The sequence below is a fragment of the Protopterus annectens genome, chromosome 1.part1 (genome assembly GCF_019279795.1).
Source record: "Protopterus annectens isolate FY-2018-M chromosome 1.part1, PAN1.0, whole genome shotgun sequence".
Classification (NCBI taxonomy): domain Eukaryota; kingdom Metazoa; phylum Chordata; order Ceratodontiformes; family Protopteridae; genus Protopterus; species Protopterus annectens.
The window spans coordinates 534,678,573-534,692,059 of record NC_056726.1 but is presented as its reverse complement, the minus strand read 5'-3'; the positions used below and the strand labels follow the sequence as shown (position 1 = coordinate 534,692,059).

The 13,487-nt window shown below is 44.2% G+C and overlaps 1 protein-coding gene across 2 annotated transcripts in view; it reads right to left on the bottom strand.

Annotated features, from left to right (window-relative positions):
* ST13 (ST13 Hsp70 interacting protein) overlaps positions 1 to 13,487 on the bottom strand; it is a 1,818,146-nt gene that overhangs the window by 84,753 nt on the left and 1,719,906 nt on the right. For both annotated transcript variants that reach the window (XM_044076553.1, XM_044076561.1), the window contains exon 11: positions 11,062 to 11,162. In XM_044076553.1, the coding sequence (XP_043932488.1) occupies positions 11,062 to 11,162 (101 nt within the window). The remainder of the gene's footprint in view (positions 1 to 11,061; positions 11,163 to 13,487) is intronic.

The following is a 13,487-nucleotide window of genomic DNA, read 5'->3' as shown; positions in this document are numbered from 1 at the left end:
AGCCATCGAAAGGGGTACTGACAAAGGATACCTTGCAAGGTTCCACAAAGTCACAAAGCACCATCCAAGCAAGTCTTCTGACTGCAATACCTGAGCCGGCTGCCCTTGAGGTACATTCCGCTGAATGGGAGATGAGCCTCATGGAAGAGTTAGTCACGGAAGCAATAGGAGCCAACTGGGGAGATACTAGAGATTAGACAGCTCCTTGACCAAATCTCTCTGCAAACGAGTGAAATAAAGTAATTTAACAATCTCAGCGTAAAAGTAGCTGAGGCATAAATGCGCTTACCAAACCGGTCCATCGCCCCACACTCCCTGTTTGGGCGATGGACAGAGAAGCTCCATTCGGCTAACTCTTTCTTGGTAGCTGCTGCCATAAAAATGGCATCAACAAGGACACCTTTGGACCAATGAAGCCCATCTTTGGGGGAAACAAGAAATTTGCCCAGGCATTTGGGGACTGGCTCCTTCCAAGTCCAATAGAAAACTAGGTCAATGAGTTCATCCATGGGGGGGGGGGGGTCACCCAAGACGTAGACGGGTCCACCCTGAAGGCCTCCAAAACCAGTGACTCTTCAGGAGGAGGCTGGGCCAACCAGCCACCGTTCTACTTAATCTCCCAAGATATCTCCAAAGGAGATATCCTCACGTGGTGATTGTGGGGATCCTTCTCCCTCAGTCCGTCTTCTGTGAGTGACTCCACTGGGGAGTCAATGTGGCTCCTTTTGCATGCTTTCTTCTGTGGAACCTCCTCTGTGGGGTGTTCAAAGGAGGTATTGGAAGACAGGGGAGCTTCCTTCTGAGGGGAGAACTTGCAGGCTCCTCGAGGTAGGCTGACCCTGGACAGGGATGATGGGCTCAGCACTCAAATCCAGTGAAGGTCGAAAGGGAGGACTGGAGGCAAAAGAAGTCTGTTCTCTGTTAACAGAGGAAGCCCCTTCCACAATATGGAAAGCCGATGCAACCACAGAATCTCCCCCCATCTTTCTCAAAGCAAAGCCATCGAAGCAGCATGGACGAGAACCACCCTGGATCTGTGTTCTCCAGACAGAATCGGACTAGAGCTGTCGTGCCCCCCCCCCCCGATCAGAGAGCCAACTCTGATCCAACAGTATCGGAACAGAGCTGTTCAGGGTAGCTGGAGTAGAGGAAGAAAGGTTCTTCGGATCAGACAGACTCTCTTCTCAGGTACCTAGGAACCTGGGTCTCCAAAACTGCTGTCTGGATTGGAGGAGGAGACCATCAAAGTAGCAGGCACACCCATTGATCCGACTGGGGATGGAGCTGACAACACCCCCGTCTGAATTTTTTAGTTTTGAGGAACCTCTGGACCATCCTGTCTATATCAACATCGGATAGACTACTGGAGGACCTAGAGGAGGCAACTGATGTAGGCCTGGAGTGTCTGGACGGGGTTTGGGCAGTGTTGGGGAAAGTACGCTGATGGCAAACTCTGGAGTTTGAGTCTTAACACTCAAATCAGAGGTCTTTGTTTTAGAGGTGGAAGAGGATTGCCTAGAAGAGGGAGTCACATTAATGGTGCCTGTTGGATCAGAGGAGTGCCTTGGATTCGACAAGTTTGGATGCAAGGTCTTTGCAGACTTAGCTGGAGGCTCTGAGGAAGCTCTGGATGTATTATGGGAGTGTTTTCTTGGCTCAGATTACCCAGATTGGCTAACTGAGGGGTTTGAGCCCCTGATGACGAAAATGAAGCAGGTAACAGTCCTTTCAGTGCGAGTTTGTTCCTGTGATCAGCGATGCCTTGGGGGTTAAAACCCTTACAAATCAGACAATCTGACTGCAGGTGTTCTGACTCTAAACAATACACACTACACACATTTACTGTGTGCACTGGAATGGGGAATCATATACCCACATTCTGAGAAGCACTTGAAGCCAACAGACTTATCAGACATGATGCAAAAATTTAACTCCGCACAACACTTAAAGTGTACAAGTAACAGCTAAGAAAACAAGCACAGCAAAACACCCAAAAAACAGCAACCCTGTCGCTAACACCAACAAAGGAGAGTAATATATAAATATAAAACCTTTTCTTTTTTTCTTTTCTTATAACAACTCACAATGGAGAATGGAAGTCAGAAGTGCCAACCAGTCAAAGAGAAGCAGCAGGAAGGAAGGGTAAAGCAACAAATTAGTCCCCAATGCCTGCAAGAGTCTGAAGGGGGAAGACTGAGCAAAACAGAACTAGAAAAAATGAGAATAAAAATTAAGAAAAGGCTTGACTTAGTCACTCAAGAAAAACGAGACAAGGAATCCGTGTCGTACCACCTAGGCAGCAAACGATATCTGAGGAAGCTACAGAGAGTGTAGGGCATTATGTATAGAGGGAGGAGCTTGAACTTAGGATCCAAGTCTTAAAAAAATAATGCATACGAGTCAGATCTGAGGGTCAGAACAGTAACCCAATAGTGAAGAAGAATGAAAAGGACATCATCAGATTGGTATGATGTAAATCACTAGATATAATTGCCTACACCCAGTAATCTTTTGTTATGGGCAGCAAGGCTCTTTAGTGCACCGATAAATGCCCCTCCCCCAACTGCCTCCAGAGGGCAGCAGTCTGGTCTTTTCCAGGAGTGCTGAGAGGTTTTGTCAGACGAGAAGTCCTGGAAGCCCTGATTCTGCAGACCACCTCTGCCACTGGGGTAGCACCTTCCATTTGAGTTCTCCCTCTGCCTCTGGGAGCACTATCTCCTAGTGAGTCTTGAAAAGGACTCTGGTATTACAGAACCACATCTTCCTACCTCCTCACTGATTCTGGGAAAAAGGTCTTTGAGAGGTAGAAAAACTTATACCTACAGCAGACAGGGTCTCTCTTTCTGGCTCATATCTGGAGAGGGTGTCCTTTACTTTAGAGCCAAATAAGTAAGCTCCAAATGCAGTACTGATGAATGAAGACTTAAAGGGCTCCATAAAGTCACACAGCCACATCCAGGCATGTTTCCTCATGGCTATGCCTGAACCTGACATTAGTGAGGTACCTTGTATTACATGAGAGATCAGCCTCATGATGCATTAGATATCAAAGGATGACCAGTTGTGAGGAGACTATTGTGGTCCTCAGCAAACATGGACCCAGAAAGAGGCCTGTAGAGTTCTTCAGTCAAATCTCTTTGTAATCTTGTAATGTGCCAGGTAATTAAACGCCAGCAGATCAAAGGTTGCTGAAGCATACGCACGCTTACGAATCAGTCCAAGGCCCCAGATTCCCTATTAGGGGGATGGACAGAAGAGGTCTGCTCTGCAAGCTCTTTCTTGGTGGCAGCCGCCACAACCATGGGATCAACTAGGAACCCCTTGCTCCAGTGTGTCCTGTCCTTGGGAGAGGAAGGAATTTTGCCTGGACATTTAGGGACGTACTCCGCAGTATCCAGTTTTCCATGTCCAGCAAGAAACTAGATCTATAATTTTGTCGGCTGGGGGGAGTCACCCAAGACATAGCCGGGCCAAACCTGAAAACCTCCAGAAACAGATTCCTCTTGGGAGGGGGTAACAAGACCAACCACCTTTCTGTTTAAAGAGCTCTAAAATGTCTCCAAACAAGACGTCTTCAGGTGAAGATCTGGGGGACCCCTACCCTTTATCAAAATCAGAGTCCTCCATGAGAGATTCCTGAGAGGAATCTAGGTGCATACTTTTGCACACACTTTTCCAAGGGACCTCTTCAGCGGGGTGGTCTGGTGAGGTAATTAGAAGAGGTTGGGAGTCCTTAGGCAATGACTGCAGACAATCGGGCTGGCTGTCCCAGTGAAATGGAAGAATGAGGATCACAGCAAAAAACCAAAAGAGATAAAGATGACTGATCCAAGGTGGGTAGGGATGTCCTTCTCTAGGTAATGAGAAGGCCCTCTCCACAACCTCAAAGGCAGAGCACCTTGGGGAAACTGAAGTAGAAGCAAAGGCGCAGGCATTTTCCAAACCATCGTCTCCTGCAAACCTGCAGGCACTCTGCCAGTGGAAGGACTTGGACCACAGCTGTACAGTGCTCCAAAGTCCCGAGGGGCAGGGATGGCTCTGATAGCTTCAGAGTAGACTCTAATCCCAAAGATCCTGCACCAATGCTTTAGCTCAGTCTCTCCTCCAGCTCCAAAAGGTTCAGAGCCAGGCGACTCAGGAAGTAACCATAGTCAAAGAACAGGCCATCTTCGGAACCAAAGAGGATACCCGCAGGGGTCTTGGAACAGAGGCCTCTCAAACAGCAAGTCAGACGGAAGAGTGACAGACCAAAGGGCAAGTAGTCATAGGTCAGCTCACGGATCAGATAGGAGATGAAGCCTTGAGTACCCCCCCCCCCCCCCAAAAAAATCTGGATCTGAGCTTTGAGAAATTTTCTCATCATCCTATCCATGTCCACCTCTGATAAACTCCTGGAAGACCTAAAAGATGAAGTAGAGGATGGAGGGCTTGAATGTCTATGGTGTGATTCCTCCAAGAATGGTGAAGGGAGTACAGATGTGACCAGATCCAGTAGGAGAAGAGGTGATTGGTGGTCGGATCAGATTTTATTTTTAAATTTTATCAGGAGGTTCCAAGGAAAGAGCCGAAGATTTCAAATCTGGTAACCTCTTATGAGATACAGAGTCGGACTTTCTCATCAGATTTCTTTGAGGGGGTTTGACGGCATATTCACCCCAGGGGTGGTGCCCATGTCCTTCATGGAAAGGAGTAGTCTGTCTTGACCATTGATTTGCTGTGCAAGTGTTGCCTAAAACAATTGGGGCCACTCAAGATCAACATGGCCAAGCTTGTAAGGCCTTTATGGCCAATAGCCTAGTAACCTCCTATGAATCTATGAGGCCCAGCTGAAGCAGAAGTGGAAGGGAGAAGGACCTTCAAAACTAGTTTGTTCCTCCTGTCTAACAGAGCCCTGGATTTGAAATCAGAGCAAATGTAGCAGTCTGCATCTAAATGTGCAGCTCCTAAACAGTATACGCATTCCCTGTGTTCTTTCGAGTTTGATATTTTATGCCCACATGTCATACATTTTTCTAAGCTAAAGAAAGAAATAGAACAACTAGTCTATCTTTTTTTTTAATTATAGGAAAAAAAAGGTAGAAAAGATAACTAACTAGGCAAAAAATATTCTACTGAGTAGAGAAGAGGAAAATTTTAGATAAAGTACCAGCAATGGTACTAAGGGAAAGTACAGAAAATGTAACAACCATTCAGAAAAATACGTAGAAAAGCAAAGGGTAATCAAGGGAGGTATGTAAAGACTGGACAGTACAAAAAGCTACCAGAAACTCACTGGATAAAACATCCAAAAGAATGAGTGTAAGATCTACATCTGTAGCTAAACGGTGGCAAACAAGATCTGAGGTATGTTAGGTTGGCGGGACATCATGGGTAAAGGGAGGAGATTAAGAGTTTGGATCCGAAGATCTGGTAGAGGCGACAGAGTCTGATCAGAGACCCATCAGTTGAGGAATGAATGAAAATGACATCAGATCTTGGATTTACGAACACAGAAGTGAAGAGAGTAGTTTGTGGTCAAATTACCATTAACAGGTACACAAATAGACAGCTATTATGTTTAAGAATGCAACAGGAACAGGATGGGAACATGTTTTCCATAAAGCAGCCTATTCTATGCTAGAGATTTTCCAATCTAGCTTTCTCAGGAGAACCCTAAGAAATTTTTAAAAAATGTTATAAATCTTTCTTGTAGAGGGTTTCTGAGATGGAAACAAAATTCTTCGAACAGGAGAGGAAAACCTGGAATGTCTTGCCATCACTGAAACAGGAGAAACCATGTGGTCAATCTGAGGCCTTGTATGTCCGGATGTGTCAGGCCTGTCAGGTGTGAGGGGAGATCTGGGCTGGGGTCCAGTATCCATATTAGATGAGACCAAAGGAAGGGAAACCAAATCTGCAGAGGCCAAAAAGGGTAAAGGAGGATTCATTTGCTCTTTAACCTAAAAGCTTTCTGAAGAAACTTGGGAATTAGGGGTAGGGGATGATGCTCAAAGATGGCCAAAGGGCCAAACGTGGACCAGAGCATCTCTCTATGACCGTCTCTGAGGATGAATTACAGCAACAAACCTGCTGCACTTGTTGAGAGCAGAGGTGAATAGGTCGCAGTAAGGCTAACCCCACTGGTGGAAGATCATGTTTGCTACTGATTTATTGAGAGACCACTTGTGAGGCATCAGAATAGTTCTGCTGAGCCCGGCTACTAGTACCTGTAGAGAAGGCTGAGGAATCCCTGAAAAAGGAGGGAAGATACTTCCATACCATGAAGTAACCCTGATGGATGACAGAACCAAAGATTCTGAAGTGATGAGAGGCCAATGTGGAAAACAAAGGGAGAGACAAAGGGACAAAGGAACCTGTGCTAAATGTGGGGGGAGGGGGATTCTTGGCCAAAGAAGTCTGAGAAGCCTTAGGAGAGGGGGGCTCCTTCCCACCCTTTCTGCCCTTAGAGGTCAGGCAGGGTTGCCTGTGAAAAAAAGCAAACCTAGAAGGATAAATTCTCTGGAACTTAAGGCCAGAAGAGACAAATATGTTTATGGTCTTGTAAGGCTTTGCTCTTGAAGAGACTTGAACAATTCAGCAGCAGCAGATCCAAATTTATGAGTATTATCCAAAGAAGCAACCAACAACTTGGACTTAATATCCTCAGGAAGAACTGGAGTGAAGCAAAGAATAATGCTGCATGATGGACCCAAAAGCCTCAACCTTAGAACAGGCATCAGCAGCAACATAGCTACAATTTAGTGGCGAGCTGCTTGAGAAGCAAAACCCAAAAAACTTAAGGCAGAGGATCTGCCATCAGACTTGGGGAGGGTAGAAATAACCGGACTAGCCTGAGCCATCAAGGCCAGAATATACCTGGTCATGTGGGTCTGACAATAGCCCTTAAATGCTAAAGTAGAAGCAATGTAAACCTCCTTGCCCCGTTATCCATATGCAAAGGCAAAAGTTTAGGAGGATTGTTAAAAGAGACTGGCACCACACCAGGATCAGCAGAAGGGGACAAATAAAAACAGACAATCCTCAGGAACCTTACAGAACCTATCAGGTTTCTTAGGCGCAGGAGGTTGAGGATCAGGAGACTCTGAAGCGCCAATGAAAATATCTAACAAGGCAGTCAAACCCAGGAGGAACTGCTGAAGGTTTAGGAGTATCCACCGGAAGCAACTCGTACCTTTCTCTGAATATGCAACACTTGAGAAAAATCCCATCCTATCAATTACATCCTGAAAGGACAAGTCCTGAAAAGGAGATTCAGGGTTATCACACTCCTCGTCATCAGAATAGTACACCAAAGGTGAAGGCATCTAAGAAGAGCAGAACAAAACCCCTTCACCAGACAGGAAATCCTTATCTGAAGAACCTGGTTCCCTGAAATATTCAGAAAGGGTCGAGATCCAAGGAGGAGCAGGGACTGAAACCCCTTGAGTAGGCTTCAGGGCCATTAATGCAAAGAACAAGCCCTGAGTAAACTCTTGCCATTCCCCTTTGAGGGGAGAAATAGAAACATGCTTCACTGTTTTTTTCTTACAGGGTAACAAATACTGGAAGTTCTCACCCATGGTGAGATTCAAGAAAGGAACCTAGGACACAACTCCCTGACCAATATCTGCAGAATCCCTCAAACCCTCAGAGACGAGCAACAGCGGTTTCCCCTCAAAGTCTGCAGCAGATGCCTACAAAGCCTCAGAGTATGTGCAAAAAAAATGGACCTAGGTTGGCTTCAGCCAGGATTGTGGCACAGGAACCTGATGTAAACACCAAACAACTTACAGAGCTATCACTGGCTTCTAGAGGGATGTCTGGTGGAGGCTGGACAGCTAAAGAATTCGGCTGACACTTCTTACCTAGCAGGAGTAGCTTGGGGTTAAAGGATTCTATCATAGTACCCTCGACCAACTGTCTAAGCCTCTGGTTTTCCAGATAAACGGCCAGAGAAGACAAATGGCTTCAGAGTGTCTTGGATACAAATGCCTTACATATACTGCAAGGGATATGGTTGTGGGGGAAGCACCCAAACAAGAGAAAGACTGTTCGTGATGATCCTTATGGAGAATCCACCTCTCACACTGACATTTTCTCCTCTTGGACGACAAACTGCTAGGTAGTGATAAAATACAAGATGAAGAAAGTAAGGGAAAAAAAAACAATAACCCCAATAGGGCACTAATCTGGTGTTGTAAAATACAGTACAGCACCAAAAACTCCAAACCAACTGGGAAAATTGCATTCAAACTGGCAACAAAAGGAAGTTCTGGGTAGTTGTGTCTGTATGTCTCTTATGTCCTACATTCCGTGTGGGGTGCATAAATGTGACGTATGGCGTAAACCAGTTCTTTTAATCTAATGTAAACTGGCCGAGCTTCGGGCTGTCCGGGATGAGACATCAGTTATACTTACGAATACTGCATCAGTGATATAGAAGGACATCTGAAGTGTGTAATCCACACATGATTTGCTGCATCCATTTGTCTTTCGTGATGCTTTCCCAATTTCTTATAAATGTCTTTACACTTGCTAGCTTTTAGTCCCACCTCTTTTCTCCCTGCTGTCTGTTGATTACTAGGCTCCTTCTGGTCAACTTCACCATCACTGGGACAAGGGTCTATCAGTAGGGCCAATCATTCAGACAGCCATCAGGGGTGGTCTGAATTTTTTTGTGTGCAATGCAAAGGAGATGTGCAATAGGTTAGGGCAAAAGGTTATCTTGCTTTCATAAGAAGCATTTTTCACCGGTAGCCTTAGCTCATCTTGAAGCACATGGACTGTTTCCCTAGTCTCTAACATAGAAATTGCATCACTCTGTATATGCCCCACGTGTGCATCCCTCTCCACCTCCTGGCAGAGAGGAGCAGGCTATGCCCTCCTCCAGTCCGCCCCTTCCTGCCTAGCTCCTCTAATGTTGGGGCTAACTAAACTCTGGCTGCCTGGGTCACAGTCAGGGCTCCAACCCTCTGCACCACAAAGTCTAGCTTTGCGGATATCTTTGGATGGGTAAAATAGATTATGGACAACTCTGGAATGGAAGATTTGTGCATGTTACAACTGCTCAGCAAGAGATTATGCCCTGGGATCCCTAGGCTTCCCTTTTGGTCTTCCTGCCATTTTTATTTCTACTAGTCCATTATACCTTTTTCATGCTTACCCTCCTCTTTGCCTACAACAGTCTATCCCAGATTTTGATGGGTAGTTTCCATCATATATGGGCCCGGTGGAATGCAAAAGCTACTTCAATGAACACAGTTTTTCTCTTTCTTCCATTTTTAAGAACATTTCACCAGTAAGGTTTAACAGTAGCAGATCCTTATCAAGGGATGCATCAAGGAGCTGTGCTTTGATATTGCCTTGCAGGAGCTATAACCTCAGTAAAGCAGGTCTTCTAATCACAGACCCATAGCTGCTGCCCTGAATGCCGCATCCATAACATCCTATTTTTGCATGGAGTACTTAGCCAAATGGCTGACAGTATGGTTGATGAATTTTAATAACTATCCTCAGATCCATGTCAGACACTTCCCCAGTCTTCTCCATCTGGTCCAGAAAAGCAGTCTGAAACCTGGTCATGTCTCTCAAGTTAATGGTTCTGAAGGCCAGTGTGACAGCTGTGTACACTTTCTTTCCAAATCAGACCAGCACTCTGCTTTTTGTATCATTGGGAAGAATAATGGAAGAAGGCAGCAGTTTTGATTCCTTCTCAGTCCACAGACAACACTGATGGATCAACCACAGGAATTTTATAAATCAACTTACCGGACTCCTAGCCTTTGTAAAACCTATCAGACATTTTAGGGGCAGGAATGAATGTACAGTTCTTTATGGACAGCCAAAAAGGCATCCCTCCACAGGTCCCAAGATTGTAGTATTGCCAAAGGTTTAAGGGAATCCAGTCCCAGAAGATCAAATACCTTTTCTGAGCATGTGATACCTCTCTGGCTTTCCATACGAAGTGGTCTGTCATTCTGCAAATTATCTCCTCAATTGGGATTTCTTCTGTGGTTGAAGTAGAGGGATGGTGTCATCAGTGTGCGACATACACTGGAGGTGGACAGGCATTCAGAAGGAATGGTCCAACCCCCCCCCCCCACTTCTCTGAAAAATCTTCCATCTCTTTGGAGGGTTCCATCTTTTGCTTAGCAACAGATACTCAGACACTAAAGGGTAACATATACCTGCTTGAATGCAGTACACAACAGTAGAGAATCCTTGAGCCAAGAAAAGCCTGCAGGAGAAGGGAAGTGTGGACCAACTATATGCCTGAGTTGCAGGCAACTACAGGGAAGCTGGGGGTGGGGGCATCATATTTTGTGCTTCTTTGGGTGGAGCACAGCCCTGAAGGCCTGGGCAAGTCATTTCTAGACCTCCAGGTCTTGACCAGAGATATCCCCCTCTAAATAAATCAGTAAGTAAACCTTCTTCTCTTTAAAATGTGAAAGATATTTCTGTCATGGGTGCCAGAGGCAAACAAGTCCAGTTCAAACTGTATATAAAGGCTCCCAGATTGGTGGGACATGTCTTGATCTGCAGGCATGGCAGCAATAATAGGGGCTGCAGAAGCCTTACACACCAAAGATATATGGGCTGACTTCATGTAAATAAACTGCAATTGTCCATGTATGCACACAGCCCCCAGTAATCCAGAGGTTACATATATTCTGTAAGGTCACAACCCCCACTTCCGAAAAACCAAGGCAACTTTGAGCTGTACTTGCTTCTATTAATAGAAAAGTAGAGTATCAAGTTTTCATCATTAATACATTGGGTACATAAATCTGTGCCTGTGTATTTGTATTTTTTTTTTTTGAGGCACGGATTGGACCTTTCCCCAATATCCTCTTTCATCTTTATAAATGCAGTCAACCTATATTTGCTTTACTAATCCTGCTTGTGGTAAGTTAAAGTTCACCATCTGGTTTTACAACCAAACATGCAAACAAAAACAAATAAACACACAAAGTAAATAAATAGTATTATTATTAAAAATAAAGGTGCACCTGTGACAGCATCAACTAAAACACCAAAAACAATGACAGAAATAAATGGAAATATTTATTTCAACATCTTTACCTGCATGGCTGTGAGAATCTCAGGGTCACTAAGCAGTTCATTGAGCCCAGGCATTCCGGGCATTCCAGGCATTCCACCAGGGAACCCACCAGGAAATCCACCTAAAAGAAAAAAAAAAAAACAGTAAACATTTGAAGCATCAAAAAGGCATTTGACACTATGCTACCAAGGGCAATTTGAAGCAAAATGCATACAAAACAGATGATCCTTTGATTATTTTTGTTATACAGCTTTTGTATCAAACTCCAGCAATAGCCACTGTTCAACTACAGTTCTCTCAAAGTAGGAGGGAAAAAAAGCTATAAAACCTTACAGAACAGACCAACAGAAATTCTGTATCAAAGAGGTGAAAGCAAGGCCGGTGTTAGTATTTTGGGGGGGGGGTCACCCCAGCAAATATCAAGTTTGGGGGGGGGGGGCTAGGCAATTTCAGTTAAAGTATCACCCTGTCATTACCACCCTTCTAAAAAACCTGCTGCAAAGTTTGAGTAGTATGCACAGACTGACCTATAGCTACAATGCTATTACATTACAACAGGCGTATGTACCATACTATGATGACCTATCTCACAAAAGGGCATGCGCAGTGACTGGCATTTAGCTGCAACAATGCTAATTTACAACTATGTACAGGGCCCTAGACAATGTCTACTGTTTTAGCACCCTCCACCTAACACACACATCCTTTTAAGTGCTCCCTTCTGTACCCCCCATCTTGGGGTCCCCATACAACGCACATTTTTTTCTTCCTTTTCTCACGTTTTGCTTTACTCAAGCGTTTTCTAGAATTCATGACTTTACAATGCACTTCAGACTATATACAAAGTTTTTTTTTCCTTTATTCCACAATCACTTCACCAATGATGGCTTGAACAGTAATTATGATTAATGAAATTAATCCAATATTGCTGTTCAGCTTCAGTTTTCCTTGCATCCTTTCAATACACCTTTCCTGATCATGACAGCACAGTAATAACTATTTAGGAAATAACTCAAACTGATATTCCCATAAGCTACTGGGGTTACAGATACTCTGGTATGCACTTTACAGCATTTTCCTTATTCTTTTCATCCAACAGTGGCCTAAACAAAATCATGAGTAAGAAAAGCATTTCAGTCTTATTTCTTTCTTTCAAGAGAGATGAACGTTGTGCACAAGACTTAATGTTCAAAGTTGACAATAGTAGCTCACAATAAACTAGCAAGACAACCGTTGTGAAATACACAGGTTGTATCTGAGAATACTGTCTGGCTGCCACCCCCCCACCACCAAAAAAAAGGTCACTGCCTATGCATCCCTCTGGTGTTAGACTGGGATGAAGAGAGAGGTACAAATTGCCAGAGTCATGCATTTCAAGTGACTGCTGACATACATACACATATAGCATGCCTCCTCACTCCTCATCCTAACCCTCACAGGCAGTCAATCTATGTACCTGGTGTGAGATTGTGAAGAAAAAGTGAAAAAAATGACTACAGTATGTATTCTACTTTGTTGCTCCTAGACAGTATACTGACCCTATACACACCGTAGTAAGCTTCTTTGTACCCCTCAGATGTCTGTGAAAAAAGTAAAAGAAACAATGACCACACTGTCCCCAGCCCAAACAAGCCAAAAATACCTCCTGTGCACACCTTTAAGGTTTGAGTGTGATGAAAATTAAATTAGTAAATCATACAATACCCCCCCCCAAGCATAACCTGCAGCATCTTTCTGTACAAACACAGAGACACCCCCCCTCAGGAAGTCTGGTTTTAGAATAGGTGCAATCAAGAGCAGAGGCCATGACCGGCTTTATTCCTAACAGGGTCATATCACAGCCCTGCTCAGGTTAAAGAGTGTAATCAGAAAATTAATATACTTTTCTCCCAGTTTTTCCCCAACCACGAACAGCTTGTGGGGCCCCCCACACAGTCTAGGATGATTAAGGGGGGGGGGGGCAACAGACTCCTAGAAGATCTAAGTGCACAAATGACTTGGGATATATTTGTGCCTTTCTTTTGAAATATAATTACTTGTTAGCTGCATTTTTTTACTGATACCCAGAAGAATAAGCTATAGCAATACTAGTTTTGTACTTATTTCACTGGTACTGCCACACCAGAACGGTGACTGTTTAGTAGTGAAACAACACTAAGTCACTTTTATTTACCTCACTGAGGAGTAATGCATACTTGTCGCCATCCCTGAATTCGCCTCAGTTTTGCTCTGTGCTTTGTCAAATGTTTGATTCGCTTGGTAAATCATTCATTCAGTACTAAGAACAGTAAATAAATTTAGACAGAGTTTTATACTTCTTATCCAAAGATGCATGATGATGAAAAAGATACTACACTATTAGCTTTAAGTGAATTAAAATAACACTTAAAACATGTTCCTGATTTCGAGCCTTTATTCCATTATTTTTGGTACTGTGCAGAATTCT